Source organism: Colletotrichum acutatum (assembly GCF_030867785.1).
Source record: "Colletotrichum acutatum strain CBS 112980 chromosome Unknown BDZ83scaffold_17, whole genome shotgun sequence".
Lineage (NCBI taxonomy): Eukaryota > Fungi > Ascomycota > Sordariomycetes > Glomerellales > Glomerellaceae > Colletotrichum > Colletotrichum acutatum.
Genome location: NW_026849011.1, coordinates 45,102 through 62,299, shown reverse-complemented (window position 1 = coordinate 62,299; position 17,198 = coordinate 45,102). Strand labels below are relative to the sequence as shown.

The following is a 17,198-nucleotide window of genomic DNA, read 5'->3' as shown; positions in this document are numbered from 1 at the left end:
TTTACTCCTTGGTTGTTGTCCTTGATATCTTCGAGAGGGCCATAAGGTTAGGAGTATACCATGACGGGGTTGCATAGAGATCTGGTAGAGACTAGTAGATGCCTTAAATCCCTTCACCAGGCTATGGTGTATCTGTTGCTATGCCGGACCTGAAAATAGGTTTTTGTAAACGTTGGCAATGCATTTGGAACCACTGTCCCGGCGTAACCTTCACATCTGCTTCGTCGAGAACGAAAGTGTGTCTACAGCAGATGAAAGGACAAAATAACATGAACAATGTTAATGCGCGATTGTTACATCATTGAATAAACTGCTGGACAGGCTTCCGTCGTCTCAAAGCCGCATTAGACGGCCGGTCGCGGGAAGTACTCCGGTCGCGGTGGATACTTTCCGACCCATCGCCGAACGTCATCTCAACTCGCCCGTTCTGCCCCCTCACTCAAATCCCAGCCCCAAAATAACTTGACCTGTCACCACATCACCAATGGCCGAGGCCGTAGACTCGGAGAAATCTCAGGGCGTCATTCCCGAGCCGCGATTGCCATTGCATGCTTTCCCTCCGCCCATGGTCATACCGCCGCTGAAGCAGCCGCACCAGCAGACCATCATCCTCCTACACGGCCGAGGTTCCAGTGCCAAACTATTCGCACCGGGACTTCTGTCTGTTCCCCTAGGCGACTCAACCGCATCACCGGACCTCAGTACGTGTACGTTTCGAGATCTCCTACCGCACACGCGCTTCGTATTCCCGACCGCGCCACGGTCGCGGGCAACCATTTACAGACGGTCCATTATCAACCAATGGTATGACGGGAGCGGTGACTGGGAGGAGACACTACTGGGCCACGCAAAGGAGATGATTCTGTTCATACATTCTCTACTAGAAGACGAAGCTATTCGGGTGGGTGGGACGGACAAGGTAGTGCTCGGCGGCTTCAGTCAAGGCTGCGCTGCGGCGCTTATTTGCCTGTTGATGTGGCGGGGGGCGCCACTCGGCGGCATACTGGGTATGTGTGGGATGTTACCCATGGCTGGCGTGATGGCCGAGGCCATGGGTCAAAGACATCATCGGTTGGATGGACAGGATGATGAGGCGCCGGAATGCTCTGATAATGATCCCTTTGAGCACTCTGATGGCGTTTCGACTACTAGCTGGGAGGGTAATCGGCCTGAATACGATCCGGTGGAGCGAGCATTGCGTATGCTAAGAGACGAAATTGGTATCACGGTACTGGAGCTGGCGACGGGTCCATCATTTCAAGAGACACCCGTGTTTCTTGGGCATGGGACCGTGGATGATAACGTTCCAGTACGTTACGGCCAGGAGGCGTCGAGAGTCTTGCGAACGATGGGTTGTGATGTTAAGATCAAAGTTTACGATGGACTAGACCATTGCTATTCCAAGGATATGTTGAAGGACATGATAAAATTTATTGGCGACAGAGTGCCGGATTCATGACGAGCTTGGGGCCGCGGGACTACGGGTCTAGGTTTGATGGGTTTACATTGATGCGGACCGGGATGGGAGCGATTCCAATCATCTGTCTGAATCTGCACATCCAGAGATGGACAACACTTGGATGATGACCTGAGGAATGAGGAGTGTATGGCAGCTATGATTCTGGATGTGATGTCCCACGGAAAGAGCTTCCATCAATGTGTTGATTGCTAAGCGACTGGCCTACGTATTCGGCGTGTCAACCAATATCATTTAATATCTTTCAATATCTAATGGGTACTTTAGCCTATACGGATTGACAACAGCGGCAAACCTGACATGCACAGTTGTCGGAAACTTGTCGGAAGCCAGCTATTCTCGTCGCAGGCAATCAGGTCTGGCCTTTATTCGAATGTAAGGCTACTATATCTTGGATGTATTCGCCTATGGCGTCGAACAGCGCTTCGGCCACAGTTCATGTCTAGTACCACGCCGTGCTAGGTGACTTGAGGTGATCCTTCACGCGTCTTCAAAAGATTCTACCTGTCATTCTCACGAGAATGATGCAAATCTTGCCATGACTTTATTTGCTGTTCTTCCTATTTTAGGGCCGTGAATGCGTAGAGGAGCTCACACTTTGCAGATATCTCTGTATGCAATGCCGAGACTTTATAAAAGTTCATTCCAGACGACTTTTCGGTTCTGGAAGCACACTTGGCCTGCTGTTGAACACAAGAAGCAACACTTGTGGAGTCAAGTTACCCTCCATCATCATCATTCCCAGCCAATGAAGCTCGAAGCGAGGAGGCATACAGTACTTAGGCTTCAAATGACAGAAACACATCAAGTGAATTCTCATGCTTCTCAACTCTTATGATGTATGGTATCATTTCACGAAGAGAGATGTTGAGAGGTAAAAGGCACTGCTCACCAGAGAGCAGGAGATAAGCACATAAGTAAGTACAGCTATTCAACCAGACAATTACAGGTCGTCGGCATACGCTCATTCCAAGCCTTTCACAGGTTCAACCTCACCTCGTTCCTCATATAGCCCTTACTCATCCTGTAGCACAACGACAGAATAATGAACCAGTATGCCAAAGGAACACGTCCTACCTTGTATGTGACTCGCAGCGGATTCGCAGCACAATGCACAAACAAATCACATGACCGCAAACCAACCATCATCGCCACTCACTCCCAAATCTCACATACCTACCTTACCACTCAACTTTCACCCACCTCACTCTAAGCTTTTAATCGACTTACACCAAACTCACCGAAACCTCACACAGCCTACACCACATCAACCAAGCCTCATAAACCCACAAACCCAAACCCATCAACAATGACAACCCTCACAATCTCCCCCCCCCCCCCAACACCTTCCGAAACCCCTCAAATCGCCTCCATCCACATCTCATCAATGTCCTCAAACCCCTTACTCCCGCTGCAATTCCCCACGCCCGCCTCCCTCGCCGACCTCCACGACCGCCTCGCGAACGATGCCCTGCATCATCTCCATGACCATGACACGCCGCGGATCCTCGTGGCTCGCGTCGGCTCCGACGACATGGTGGGCGATGATGCTACCGGCACCGACAACAGCACCACTGACAACGAAATCAACGACAACGGTGGACGCGGACGTGTCGTCTCCTTTGTAAAATGGGACATCGTCCGGAGTCGAGGTCAAGGTCAAGGTCGAAGTCATGCCATCAAAACCCCCACCGCATCCGCATCTGCCAGCGGCTCACGACGCTTAGAGCCGGCCAACATGCTGCCAGCAACGGCGGCGGCGGCGGGGGGTGAGGTGGATGATGGGAGTAAAGAGGGGCCTCCTCGGAATAAACAGCAACACCATCCAAACTCCAAGGCGGAGGAGGCGGCGGCGGCGGCGGAGCAAGAGCAGGACAACGAAGAAAGCAAAGACGAAGAGGGGCCCGCTCCAGCGAACCGAGGATACCTCACCGCCTACGCGACCGCCGCATCAACAGCACGTCGGGAAGCCATGGGCTCACGGCCTTTTCTCCGTGAGTACTCCTCCGTACACCTTTCAAATATCTTGTTCTCATTACTCGTCCACTCTCTGCCTTTCGGTCTTTTCTTTTTCTCTGACAGTTTTATTTTTGTTTTTTCCCCGTCTTCTTTTGCCGCTCCATTCATGATTCAACCGCCGTTCTTAGCCCAACATCTTCAATCACAACTCCACCATCCCGGTATTTCCCATTACGTGAAATTTTCGGGAAATGTCGCGCGAGGGGGTCATCCACCTACCTGTATCGGCATCCCCCCCCCCCAATCCCAGTTGCCTGTTCCCGGCTTTCCGCCGACTGTGTTAGCAGCACCGGTGCCGTATTTCCCTTATCCACAAACCTCACACTTCCTTGCTGGCGCTGTCTGAGTCGGCTCCGAGGTCGGTGTTTGCCCGGTGGGGGGTTTGCCCGGTGGGGAAACACATCAGACAGCGAGGAAGACCCCAAAGACTCGGAGTCTCTCTCCTGCCTGGGCATGCTCCCCTCCAAGAAACGCTGATCCCAGACAGTTCTCGGCGGATTTCCTCTTCCCTCGGCATCGCCTTTTGTCGAATTCCAGAATGTCATTTCGGTGACATCTCTCCACGGCACGGCGGGGCCAGCGCCGCAGCGGGAACCACAGTTTTCCCTTTTATTCCCATCGCGGTTCCCACGTTACAACTGTTACCCGTGTCCACTTTGCCAACGACGTTGGCGTTGAACGTTCAAAGCCCCAAACTTTCTGGTTGCTGACATCTCATGGGCGTTCTCTCCCCGCCGGCACCGGCCACCACCGACGGCGGCGGGCCCGGGCCCGGCGGCGATGCCCGGCTCTTTTAGATTTGACGTTCCTGTGCACTGACTACCGCTTCCGAGGCCGCGGCGCGGGGAAAGCTTTGGTACATGCCGCTACGGAGGCCGCCAGAGCTGAGGGGCTCCCGGTGTTCTTTGAAAGCACGACGGACGCCCTGCCGTTCTATGAAAAGTTGAGTTTCGTAACGATTGGAGGATTTCACATGAGTCTGCCAGGCGGGGCTCCGTCGACGGATAGAGCGACGATCTACGAGGAAACCCTCATGCTTCTTGAGAATACGCAAGACTCGTGCGAGACCAGTAAGTACCACTGGTTTTGTGCGCCTTCACCGCGATGATCTGACGAGTGCACCCGGTACAAAGACCGGATAAATCCACGAGAAACGATAAATGTCGAACCGGTATGCTCTGAGTTGTAGGAAAGACGGCCCAACATCCGTACCCATGGTCATTTGCATCGGTTCGAGATCGTCGGGCCGCGACCTTCTGACCTATAATGATCAGCAAGTATGCCATCACAGTATGATGTCGGAAAGTGGAGGGCGGAAGGCGGGTAACACTCAATAAACACCCAGAACCATACCCTCCTCTGCAGTGGCCGGGCGATACAGCTCTAGACAATTCGAGGCAGCGCAGAGTCGGTCAACTATGCCCAGCCTGCTTTCGTTGCATCACAGGAATCAGTGACCAATCGAATTCCCAAGTTGAACTAGACGCATGCTGTCTCGAATGTTGCAGTTGACCGGTTTGGTTCGGCTTTGGTGCTTTTTGGGAGAGCGGTGAAACTCGTCCAGTTTGCCGCCGTTGCATCGTCCGGCGCTTGCGAATCCCCAGACGTGACATCCTCTTCCAATCGATCGATCCAGCATTTTTGTTTCCAAAAGATTGCATATAGAAACCTGTAAAGTCTTAGTAACAGAACTACTGCAACTTAACGTTTTCTTCTCCGCAGGGTAATGGGACTTTTCGGTTCATAGCATGTGAAGAATGTGGAGTCTATGAATGCAGCAGGTTGTAAGGGTCGCGGAGAAATCACAAGAATCAGATACAGATATATCAAAACGCCGTTTCACATGCAATCGAGCCGTTGCGGACGTGGAGGTGTCAGTGTGTCACCGTCCCATCGTGGCCTCGGACCGAAATAGAGACTTCGGGTATATCTTCACCGGGCAAGATTCGCCACTTGGGTCGAATAGGCAGCTGTCGATTCAATATATACCTGGTCGGAGCCGACGGCCACCGGAAACGCTAGCGATAGAGCCGCCGGGCTGACATCGTGAGACTAGCGGGATTGGGAACTCAATGACGTAAGGAGCAGCTGGGCGATTGTATGAACCCCTGTTTAGTTCTTCGCTCTGTTAGGTTAAGGGTGTGTGTGTCTGTGTGTGGTGCCTGTGTGTGTTCACGATGTCGCACAACACATGAAGTCCCCCCCCCAACGAGGGATGTGTTTTTCGGGAAGGTTCATGGCTTGCTGATTGTTGAGGCGAGGCGGTCGGAAGGCGTGACATGCAGGGATTCGTGGGGGTCTCCCGCAGGAGAAAGCGGGAAGAAGAGTCAATTAAGTTGTTGAGTTTCAAGGTCATTTGTCGAAGAACGTCAGAAGATGGTAGAGCACGAGGGCCTTTGGGGGCGCTTATTCGGCAGGTGAGCCGACGTGGCATTTTGACATTTCACGAGCAGGGTGTTGCAGTTAAAGATGCTCTCCCAAGCGGCAATTTGTTTGGAGAGGTGTCAGTTTGGCCGACTGCTGGCGGCGGCAAGATGACCGTGGAACAAACGCTGTGGGTTGGGCCAAGATGATATTTGGGCGTGGTGGTGTGTGGGTTTCTCTGGCCCTGATTCCTCAAGAAGTGGTTTCTTTCGTGCCGAGGGTGGGATAAATCGACGTCCATTTGAGATTGGCATGGTTGGTATGATGAGCAGCGAAACAGGGACGATGATTCGCAGGAGACCAACTGCCCCGCAACCCCGCGTTACCAGGAACTGAGGCTGGTCCACGGTCCACCAGATCTGGACTTTGGCTTATTTGAAGAGTGGCGAGTGAGTTGTGAGGTCTTTGGTTGGAGTATACAAGTTCTTTGACGCCGATTTGGAAATTGGGGCCGTGACACAGAAGACGCACTTCAGTTCAGGGACTGGCAAGGTCCCTTCCTCATCGGGCGCGACCGGAACAGGCGCGGACGCTCCTTCGCATCGACTCCTCCTGCCTAGCATGCCGGAGGGAGGAGACGTCGTCTAGACCGACGGCATGGAGATTGGAATCGATGGAGACAGTGACAAAGAGTCTCAACGGGGAAAGGATGACATGACAGGGGCGGGATGGGTCGAAAGGACCCTGAAGCGCAACGGCGGAACGGCGGTGATTCGGGGCGGCACACGACAGCCCGCGAGTTGTGTCATGGTTGGACGATTTCTTGGCCGTGGGTTGAGTTGTAGGTGGTAATTTCAATCTGTGTCATGGCATGGGCTGGTCCGCTTGATGGTTGGCGTGGTGGCTTGACTTTGATGGTTCCGAACAACGGCAGGCTAATAATGACTTGGTGGTGAGTGGGAGAGCAAGGTGGGAGGAGATGCATCCGCTTCTTTGCCCGCTCAAACTTGATGATGGGCTGCATATCTTAGCAGCTTCTGGACTCTAGGATGAGGGATGATGCTGTTGATGGTGGTCCCCCTGGTAGATGTTGCGTCGCAGGTTTATCCCTCTTCCAGATAGAGCAGCGGGTCTCCTGAGGTGTTGTTGTTTGTGCAGTTGCGTGCAGCCGGGCTGCATGCGACTCGACATTTGGCTGCGGTCAGCGCCGTGCAGGCGTGGGAAGTACTGAGGTGCCGCGCCGCATAGCTAGGTGGTGAATGGGCGTTTCTTGCGCGCGCGAGATGCTGGTTGAAGAGGAGGTTGAAGTTGGGACGATGGGCCAAAGAGACCTTGGTCGTCGAGTTCTGACTCGGCAATATTCGAGAATTACGTTATGGGCATCGTTGCGCTAGTCCCGAAACAGGCGGCACCGGACTTTCTATAAGGTAATGGGAGCCACTTCGCTAAAGGGGTGGGTCCCTACGTCTAGGGTACTTCACTCCAGTCTCCAGGTCTACGCAGGAAGGAATGTACGTCTGCGCTACAAGCGCCGGTCGAGGCAAGAAGCGGCGAGTGAGCTGCAGAATGGCAATAGTCGATGGTGGGGCCCCATGTTCCGCCCGAGTACCGCCGACTCGGATCGTGCAGCAACCACCACCTTGGAGTTCCTTACCTACTTTACGGAGTTTTGGGGAGTCACTGGGAACATGTACCCTTACACCTTGCAATGTAGGCACGGGTACGGAGCACGGAGCTGAAGCTTACTGAGAAACCAAGGGCCCCAAAAGACAAGATGAAATATATGAGCCGTGATTTGCCCGTTTGCCATTATGTATTTCTGTCTCGTAGCATCTTTCTAGAACGCCTGCCCCGGAATGGACAGAGATAAGGCAGCGCCCATCTCCCCTCCCAAATGTCTCGTGCTTTATCTTTCCGTCCCTCCATCGACACCATCACTTCCCTTCCCCCATGCCATTCCCAGCAACGACGACCCAGTCATCGTGCCAGACTGGGCCGAAGCGTCGACAAGTCGCACACTTTGCCATGTGCTTTTGTGGAGAATTCCCCTTCAAAGTGCCCATCCGGCCACCAAGCTGTGCCCATCACCAAAGTCACCATGACCAAAGTCTGTGAGTCGGAGAGTCCTCCATATTCTCCATTGTCAACCTTTCTTCTTTTCACGCGGAATGCAACGAAAACGGCCCTGGCAGCCTTTTTAGCCTCGTGCCTTCGAGCACACCTCCCTGTTCCCATTCAAATCCCCGGTGGCCTCTACAGAATACTGATGCTCCTGGTACGACGCAACGTAATCGCTATCAAACGTTCAATATGCCACCTAGACCTACTGCGTAGAGGCTAGACCTGCTCAGCTAACATGCCTTGACGTCTCCAAGTGCTTCACCGTACCCTGGTCTCTTCTTTGAGCGATAGATCACTTGGTCACTTTCCTATTGTTCACCCGACGTCTATTTCTCTTACCACACTTTCTTACCCTTTGCGCCCTCTTGTCTATCTTACTATCGACCGCCGCATCGACGTGCACCTCGTCGTTCGATTCCCGGCGAGCCGCAAGGTAATTCATTCCTCCGTAATTGGGTGGTCACTAGCTTGGCTCTGTTCAACAACTGATCTGACACTTACACCCCCCGCGTACCTTGGGCGTGGATGTTCGAAAGGCACAGCCCCGGGCCTACCCTGTTCTCTTTATGTTTTTCCCTTTTGCCCTGTTTCTTGACTTTGGTTCGTTAGCCGGTAGTTCCCCATTTCATTTGTCACTGACACGGACAAAGTCTCTCGCTCTCTCTCCTGCTCGTCTCATTGAGACTTTCTTGATGCCAAGCCATGCCTATGCCTGTCTCCCCAAGTATTGCATTTGCAGCTGCCGCTTTACACATCATTCCGTGTCGGTGAGGGCAAAGCAGGCACCAGGCTGCAGAAGAGGACTGCACTGCGGTGCGGTAAGAGAGTTAGAGGCAAAAGGGACGCCAGGAGGGTGTCCGTCCCATTCCATCCCATGCCATCCCGTCCCGTCCCATCTCAGTCGACATGTCCTTGCCCATGCTCTTGTCTCCATCTTGATCCCCATACTCCATCAAACCAAGGTTTGGACCATTCTTTCTTGATGTCTTTTTCGGCCGCTTGGTCCGTCAGTCGGACCATTGATACCAACGCCCGCCGGCCAGTCAGATACTGCCGCGCCTCCTCTTCCAATACACCCTCCTGCTTCTTCCTCCACCGACGCGAGACGTGCCATTCATAGTGAAGGGGTAGAGTAAGAGACTATGGCCGGGCCTGCCTCACATCTTTACAGTAGGCCGCCGGCGGTCAGGAACTTTGACCCTTTCTGGTTGGATCTCCAGCCAACCCTGACTGTGCTCCTCTCACGGCAGATCCTGTGTCAAGCGTCGTTCTGTTTTAGTATGTCTCTATCCGTCTGTCCTGGCGGGTTTAGAGGAACCGCAACACTGTCGATCAAAGATTGATCCGAAAAAAAAAGTGAACCACTGTACGAGGGGCAGCGGCAGTGTAAAAAAAGAACAGCAAGAAGGAAAAAAAAAAAAAAAAAAAAAACCTTCGCCCGGCATTTGAACTCCCCTGGGCGTGTCAGTGTTTGGGTACCATATCTCTCTCACCTACATTCTGTTATTCATTTTTTACGTGGTTGGGCCGGTAATAGAGTGAGTATTCGTAAAGGTGGGAGGAGAAAGAAAGAAGGAGAAGGAGCTTGCACATCCCATCTTGTCAGGTTCCTCCTTCTTCTTACTGTGGTTTTTTTTTTTTTTTCTTCTCTTTTCCCTTGCGCATCCATCCATCCATACCTTACATTTCTTTACCTTACCTGTAGTACTGGACTGGAGTAGGTGTGCTCTTTACCTTAACCACCTTGGCCTTTTCTTTTCCTTCTCTCTTACTCTCTCTTCCCTCTCTTCTTTTCCCTCTTCTTCCTCTCTCCCTCCCTCCCTCTCCTCTTTTATCATCCTCCTCATCTGCTCACCCCATCCATCGTTCTCGCCACCCAATCCCCATAAAATTTAATTATTTCTCCGTCTCCAACAAAACGGCCAACCTCCAAACTAGACGTTCTCCAAGGAACCCAGGGACAAGAACGAATATCCAAGACCAAGGACGTCCTAGTGCACCAGCACATCCATTAATGGATACTTGAAGCGCCATCAGAGACATTGGACATTGCTCTCTTACATATACTTTTGTCCTCCGCCTCTGGGACCCAATGACACCGATAAGCAAGGCTTATCTCATCCTTGCCGCCATCGTCACTTGAGAGTCCACCGATATCAATCCAGCAAAACCCCATTCATCCAATCCATCCAATCCCAAGTTTGGATTACTTCCCAGTCCCGGGCCCCAATTCCGGCCCTGCATCCGCACCGCACCCCCCCCAAAAAAGTACAACCACCATTACATTTCCATCACCAAAAACGGGCGCAAATCATTCCGCCTTGGCCACTCCTGTCCTGCGGCGCACACTACCTTATCTTTGCCTTTCCCCAAAGAAACTTGAAGCCGCGACCGCAACGCGCCCCCTCGGACTTCCTACATCCCACCCCAGATCTTGACGAGGAACCACACAAACTCAACACATACCTAGACAAGTACCTCTTCTCGAGTCTCTGGAATTTGGAACGCCTACCTTCTACAGAGTATCCCGTTCCTAATTCCCGTTGTCGCCTTATCTTGTACTCCTCGCATGCACGCGACACAACGCGCCTCACTACTCGGACGGATACCTATCAGCCTCCTGCTAGGTAGCTCTTGAGAACACAATCTTCTCGTGCCTTTGTTCCACCCTCGTCTAGCCTTGAAGCATCCTGGGCCCCGTTCATCTCACGCCAAACCTCGCAATCGCTACCGGCCGTTGTCCGTCTGCTGGCGTACCTGATCTTTGCCCGCTGCTGCCTCCCAGGTTTCCGACAAGCCCGTCTTATCTCAACCAGCCTCGGCGCACCGTAGCGTTATCAGTCCAGTCCCTGTGGTGGCCCGTCTGCTGTTTCGTGTTACAACACAGGCTCACCCATAGGAATTCATCAAGATCGAATTACCGCTCGCCAGCCAATCTCATTTGGCGGATCCTGCATTGGTGCTACGCACACAATTCTCAAATCTCACGTCAACTCGACCACAGATATTCTTATTCCTCTGCCGTCGATCTTGAGTGGCGGCCCAGACCTAGGACCAGCACCAGGATCAAGCCAACGAGCAACATTGCATCACTTGCTTCGCATCCCTTCCCATCTGCTGCACGCCGTGGGGCTCCTTTGAACCAGCTTCCGTCCCCGGGAGTGTGCCAGCCTCTCCCGTCTGCTTCCTTGGCCTTTGGCGAAGCCTATCGTCCTATCACCGTTGTCATATCTCCGGTTAACCCTAGGAGTAAATTCACGCCCGCTTCATTCCCCCAATCTCCAGACAAGGGCCCCGGGACCCCGATTTGACGAACCGGGTCCGTCCGCCCGTCTGCTTCCCCTGCGTCGGCCCAGCCCTGCCTGTATATACATAGCATTGTCTCTACTGCCGCGCATTACCTATCCATCATGTCCAACCCAAGTGCCGTCACCAGGACGGCTCCCATCGCCATTGCACCAAAACCTCCCCGCCGCCAGAACTCTTATCTGCAAGAGGCATTCACGAACCTCGAACTTTTCCGCGGCGGCAGCATGCCTGGACGGGAAATCGCAGAGTCTGTTGGCTCATATACCACACGTTCACTCAGCCCATGCGAATCCTGCCAACGGTCCAGGGTCAAGTGTATCGTTAGCGAAGACGAAGATAGCTGCATACCTTGCCAGGCTAGCGGATCCGATTGTTCCTTGCTCAACAGCCCCCAGCCAAGGAAACGCAAGCTGAACGGTGACTTTGACGACAGTGGTAAAAGAAGGTCAGTCTGCTCAATTTTCCCCTCTTCTCGTGCTTTCATTCTCACTCCCCTCTCCTACCAATACTCACTCACACATTACTACTACTCCCCGCCTATTCCCCCCTCCCCTCCTTAACCACATTGGCGAGTCCGTCTCCCTACTGCTCCCTCCCCGTCAGGCTGGCTCGCTTCCGCTTGAGCTTGCATTTTGCGCCCGTTTGATGTTTCCTGGGCAGCCATGGGGGCACGCCGCGGTCAGGGGGGCACGTCTGATAACGAACCTTAATCTCTGACACGTGATTGGTCCATTAGTTCACCAGCTAGAGCCGATATCAGAAGGCGAAGGCAACATCAACCCAGCCTCTCCAGCACCACAGGAAGCAGCTCTTTTCTTGAAGACATGGCGAATGTCGGAGGCCCGACTCTGCTCAAGCGGACGCTGGGTCTCCAAAATGATCGCTACAGCCAGTACATAGGCCCGACGACCGACTTCGAGCCTTCTCTCATCAACCTCTCACCATTCAACCCTCAAGATGAGAGTCTACTGGCGCGCGGCACTCTGCGCAAGGTCAGTGACGATGACACGTTCCTGCTACTACCAGATTCCAACACCCCCGGCCACGAGCATATCCTCGAGGATATCGAGGAGATTGAGGGTCTCGTGCGGCCACATGGTCGCAAGCTAGTAGACTTGTACTTCCGTATCGTTCACCCCGCCTTCCCGATTATTCAGAAGACCGTCTTCCTGGAAAAGTACGAGCGCAGTTACCGCGAATTTTCGCCTTGTCTACTAGCTGCTGTTTACCTCTTTGCCATTAATTGGTGGGAGCACGATGAAGAGCTCGCGCAAGTCCCTCGACCCAACATTCCCAACCTCGAGCGGATGATCCGGACAACTCTTGCCGACGCAATTTATCGCCCGAAACTGTCCACCATCCAGGCTGGGCTCCTTCTCTCCCAGCGACCCGAAGGCGACCAGTGGGCCCCGACTGCTCAGCTCGTCGCCACCGCCCAGGAACTTGGCCTCCACCTCGACTGTACGCACTGGAAGATCCCACCTTGGGAGAAGGGATTGCGGAAACGCCTCGCCTGGGCTTTGTATATGCAGGACAAATGGGGCTCGCTCGTTCATGGGCGGCCTTCGCACATTTTCTCCACCAATTGGGGAGTCCAACCGCTTACAGATCATGACTTTCCCGATGTCGAGTGGGACGAGAAGGACGTGGAGGAGAAGCTGGATATCGAACGCGGTCGCACATTGTTTGGTCAAATGGTACAATTGTCGCAGATTCTTGCCGAGATTCTCGATACCTTCTACTCATTGCAGGCCATGCAGAACGTCACCAACGCCGGTGGACAAGGCACGCATCTGGTTTTGGGCATGGCGAAGCCCATACAACTAAAGCTCAAGGAATGGTATGCCAGTCTGCCAGCGGCCATTCGCATGGACAGCACGTATTCGTCAATCTCTGCCCCGCCAGGTCGTTTGTCAAGCATCGGATACCTCCACCTTGCTTACTTCGCCGCCGAAATCACACTCCATCGCCGCATTATTCGTTCGCTCGAAGCCACCGGGTCGGCTGTTGATTCCTATGTTCAGCACATTTGCCGAAGCGCGGCCAAGGCTCGTCTTATTTCCGCAATGGACTTTGTCAACCGTTTGAACACCTCGCACCTTCGTTCCTTCTGGTACTTTGCGTCCAAGACCAACTTTGCCCTCATCGGAACATTTGGCTCTCTTTTGTGGGCGACCTCCCCAGGACGAGAGGAAGCCGACTGGTACCGTAGGCGCTTGGGTGAATACCGCTGGACGTTATCCGTGAGCTCGAAGCCTGGCGAAGGCAAAGGTCTCACCATGTTTGCCATGACGATGCTCGATATTTCGACCGGCCTGCTCAAGAAACTTCCTGAGAAACCTTCGATGAGCCGCAGCGGAAGCGTGGTGGATATCGGACTTGGAAGCATTAGCAGCAGCTTTGCTAACAATGGCTTGCTTTCTCTTGGGCAGAGCGCGCCAGCAACCATGAGTCTAGGAGGATTTAGCGGACTGCCCAGCGCCGACGTTAGCAACGCTCAGAGCCCCCTCAGTGTGGACAGCAGCGATGACGAGATGTACGAGACATTCGCTCCGACGTCGGGTATGGCAAGCTTGGCCGAATGAAGATTGTAGACTGCAGCGGCGATAAATGGACCATCGCTAAAGCTGTAGAAGGGAGAATAATGACAACACGAAGAGACGAAGACTCGCCCATGCGGGAGATGCCATCCAAGAGAATGGTGCTTTTCTTTTGGAGGATTTTAGGATTGCATCATGATCTGCAGGATACCACTGGTTGATGGGCGGCGGGCCTCGCAAAGGCTGTGTCAGAAAGTTGGGAAGAGAGTGTTGCCCGCCGTCCACGACCTCATATTGATGATAACGCGGACTTTTTTTTTTTTTTTCCTTTTTTGCTTTTTGGTCGGGATCGATGATGCGAGAAGGGGAACCCAACGCGATTCACTCGGTGTCGGCGCAAAACTCTCGAGGGGATATATACCATCCATTATCTTTGAGCGGGAAGAAAGTCGTAGCATCGTTTTTGGGAGGCTGAGCGATCCATACCTTGCCTTACATATTAGCATAGATTCCTAAGCTTCTTTGATGATGTTATATATACCTTGATGTCTTGCGATGGTTTTAGCTTACACACCTTGAGTGCTTGCCTACGGTGTTACGGTACCTTGATGTCTCGCCTAGTCGGTTAGGCTAAACGATGGTCGGTCTTACCTTTTAGTAACATTTGGATACGCCTGTTGAAGACAGATGGAAATGAAATGGCGCGAGCCGCATTCGTTAAGCTGGTGAGAGAAAGCATGGGACTTCATAAGCTTCAATCAGCGGAACCAGCCCCCTCAAGTATCCAGATACGCACTCAACCTGAATCACGCAATCGATGGTGACATGGTAGCCATCAGCCTCGCCTTAACGACTGGTAACGAAAGCCAAACATCTTACGTCGACAGCATTCAGTTATCAATACCTGAGTGTGAGATCGGTAAGTATCGGCCTAAGGCAAGATTTCGAAACAAGAAAGAGGCCAATATCGCGGTTTGCAGCCTGCGTGGTCCTGACCCCCAAATCATCACTGTAATGACCACTTTGAGTGTGAGGTGCAGCTTTACGGCGTGCGATGATGCGGGCGATCCTACTTGGGACGGCTAACCGGCACACAGAGCGCTATTTTGGATCATTCTCTACAGGAAAGAATTCGCAAACTATAGTAATTGAAGATGTATTGCCTAGATTTCGACGTTTAAGTCAAAGTGAGGCCAACGATGGCATTTTGTCAAGGTACTATGGTATTCCTTGGTAGGCCTCATTACATAATCCCGCTCTCCCCCCGGGTGCCCCGCTACACCCGGCGCCAGAATTCCAAAGGTAGCGGCGCAACACAGAATCCCCACCACCTCCGAAATCCCACCTTTACCTCCCTCCAACCTTGGGAACTATCCCGTCCCGCCGGAACCCATCTCCGCCGCGACTTTCCAAAAAAACCACCCCGCGTCCACGATCACGGATTTGACATCGATCACAACCACACGACCAGCCAAACCTCCCACGAAACCTCCTCTTTCCCCCAAAATCCCCATCGCAAAATTCTCCTACCATCGAGGCCTTCCTCGAACCAACCGCCCAAAATGCAAGGCTTCAACATGGGACGCTACGTCCCGCCCGACCATGAAGGCACAACAACAGGCAACCGCCTCGCCCGCAAACACCCCCTCGGCGCCCGCGCCTCCAAACCGGGCATCCTCGTCGTCCGCTTCGAGATGCCCTTTGCAATCTGGTGCTCCACCTGCCCCAAGCCCACCATCATCGGGCAAGGCGTCCGCTTCAACGCGGAAAAGAAACGCATCGGGTCCTACTTTTCGACGGCGGTATGGCAGTTCCGCATGAAGCACGCCGACTGCGGCGGCTGGATCGAGATCCACACGGACCCCAAGAATACAGCCTACGTCGTCGTCTCGGGCGCCAAGAAGCGGGATACAGGCGAAGAAGGGAGGGTGCCAGAGGAAGGGGAGATGGTCATCCTCACGGAGGAAGAGCGCGAGAAGCTACGAAGTAATGCATTCGCCTCCCTCGAGAAAACGATTGAAGACCGGCAACACCTCGCGCAGGCGACGGAGCGCATCGATGAGTTACAGGACGCTGCCAACAAAGCTTGGGACGACCCGTACACGCGCAACAAGGCCCTCCGCGCGACGTTCCGCGTGGGACGGCACCAGCGCGAGAGGGAGGCTGCCGTGGGCGAAGCCCTCAAAGACAAGATGAGTTTGGGGATCGAGCTGGTGCCTGCGACGGAGGAAGATGCGCGCCGCGCGAGGCTGGTTGAGTTTGGGGGCGTTGGGGACGGGGTTGATGAGGCGGGGCAGAAGGCTTTTGCGAAGCCGCTTTTTGCGTCGTCGTCGTCTTCCTCTGCGCCTTCTGCTTCGAGCAAGGACGGCAAGTCTACGAAGACGACGACGACGACGACGACGACGGGCAAGGCGGCGCTACTGCCCAAGGGAACACCAAAAGCCGAGATCCTCGCTTCCAAGAGGAGGGAGACCATCGTCTCCGAGATTGTGGGGAACACGCGCATGGCAAGAGATCCGTTTCTAATCGAGACCAAGGGGGCGGCGGAGAGGTCTTCGGCGCCGAGGATCCCGGGGTTGAAGAGGAAGCGTGATGAGGCTGGTGGTAGTGGTGTGTCGGAGGAGCGGCGGGACGCAATGAAGACTGCAGAGCCCGAGCAGAGTTTGCCTCCCTCAAAGTCTCTCGTGGCTTACGATTCTGATTCGGATTGAGAAGGGAGCCTCCTTTACTTTGATTTCGCGCACGAGCGCTTCATGTTGTGCGGCGTTTTAACGGATATGATTTAGAGCAGAGATACCCCGGACATTAATTGGCGTTAGTGTTGTTTTACTACAGAACGATTTTCCTTGTTCACATGGACACATTCGAGTATGCGTTCTTGAGTGAAGATTACCATAATATTAGGGTTCAGTAAAGCCCCAAACACTATCATCCGCCATATCCCAGTTACAGTTTGTCACAAACTATTAAAGATGCGCCATCCTATCGTATTCAGGGTACATCCAAAATACGCCACACGGAGTTACAGAGGGAAGTTGTTGCTGTTTGCATGGCTGTTACTGACTATCTGATAGCTCCTAGAGTCACTGGTCCGAGTTGATCGAACAAATTGGAATCCAACCTGGGATGGTATGCATGCTGTGCATGCCCACGTCGTCCCCATCGGCCACTAACGTCTCTCCTCTTGAGCCATGATCATCATCATAATCAAACCCAATCCTATCCGCGATTATCTCATGTGAAAACTCCAAAGCTGATTCCCATAAAAATGCCCTTGCCTAGTCCCTTAAACACAAAGATGGAAGATTCCCGGCCTCGCTGCTCGTCGCTGTTGAGGGATCACTAAGTGCCCTTTAGCAGGACCACGT

General features: G+C 53.4%; 5 protein-coding genes across 5 annotated transcripts; all 5 read left to right on the top strand.

The window, feature by feature from the left end:
* Positions 1-430: 430 nt before the first annotated feature.
* Positions 431-1,694, top strand: BDZ83DRAFT_609070 (Alpha/Beta hydrolase protein). The gene has a single exon (XM_060507507.1). It carries the CDS (start codon positions 485-487, stop codon positions 1,457-1,459), a length of 975 nt encoding a protein of 324 aa, XP_060368445.1. The 5' UTR covers positions 431-484; the 3' UTR covers positions 1,460-1,694.
* Positions 1,695-2,616: 922 nt separating this feature from the next.
* BDZ83DRAFT_126303 (uncharacterized protein) lies at positions 2,617-4,936 on the top strand. Its single transcript, XM_060501183.1, has 2 exons — positions 2,617-3,471; positions 4,294-4,936. Exons 1-2 carry the CDS (start codon positions 2,787-2,789, stop codon positions 4,602-4,604), a joined length of 996 nt encoding a protein of 331 aa, XP_060368444.1. The 5' UTR covers positions 2,617-2,786; the 3' UTR covers positions 4,605-4,936.
* Positions 4,937-8,374: 3,438 nt separating this feature from the next.
* Positions 8,375-9,116, top strand: BDZ83DRAFT_125906 (uncharacterized protein). Its single transcript, XM_060501182.1, has one exon. It carries the CDS (start codon positions 8,548-8,550, stop codon positions 8,962-8,964), a length of 417 nt encoding a protein of 138 aa, XP_060368443.1. The 5' UTR covers positions 8,375-8,547; the 3' UTR covers positions 8,965-9,116.
* A 2,275-nt stretch (positions 9,117-11,391) lies between these two features.
* Positions 11,392-13,875, top strand: BDZ83DRAFT_570385 (fungal-specific transcription factor domain-containing protein; the record flags this gene model as incomplete). Its single annotated transcript, XM_060504298.1, has 2 exons — positions 11,392-11,735; positions 12,051-13,875. The coding sequence occupies 2 exons, from the start codon at positions 11,392-11,394 to the stop codon at positions 13,873-13,875; spliced, it is 2,169 nt and encodes a 722-aa protein (XP_060368442.1).
* Positions 13,876-15,392: 1,517 nt separating this feature from the next.
* On the top strand, positions 15,393-16,541 carry BDZ83DRAFT_570606 (CWC16 protein; the record flags this gene model as incomplete). Its single annotated transcript, XM_060504324.1, has 2 exons — positions 15,393-16,156; positions 16,190-16,541. 2 exons carry the CDS (start codon positions 15,393-15,395, stop codon positions 16,539-16,541), a joined length of 1,116 nt encoding a protein of 371 aa, XP_060368441.1.
* Between the last annotated feature and the right edge of the window lie 657 nt (positions 16,542-17,198).

Excerpts from the sequence above, each read along its gene's own strand:
- BDZ83DRAFT_609070 (XM_060507507.1), top strand. The coding sequence starts at position 485 with ATGGCCGAGGCCGTAGACTCGGAGAAATCTCAGGGCGTCATTCCCGAG.
- BDZ83DRAFT_125906 (XM_060501182.1), top strand. The coding sequence starts at position 8,548 with ATGTTTTTCCCTTTTGCCCTGTTTCTTGACTTTGGTTCGTTAGCCGGT.
- BDZ83DRAFT_126303 (XM_060501183.1), top strand. The coding sequence starts at position 2,787 with ATGACAACCCTCACAATCTCCCCCCCCCCCCCAACACCTTCCGAAACC. Across the intron at positions 3,472-4,293 it reads GGGCTCACGGCCTTTTCTCC|ATTTGACGTTCCTGTGCACT; the intron begins GTGAGTACTCCT and ends CGGCTCTTTTAG.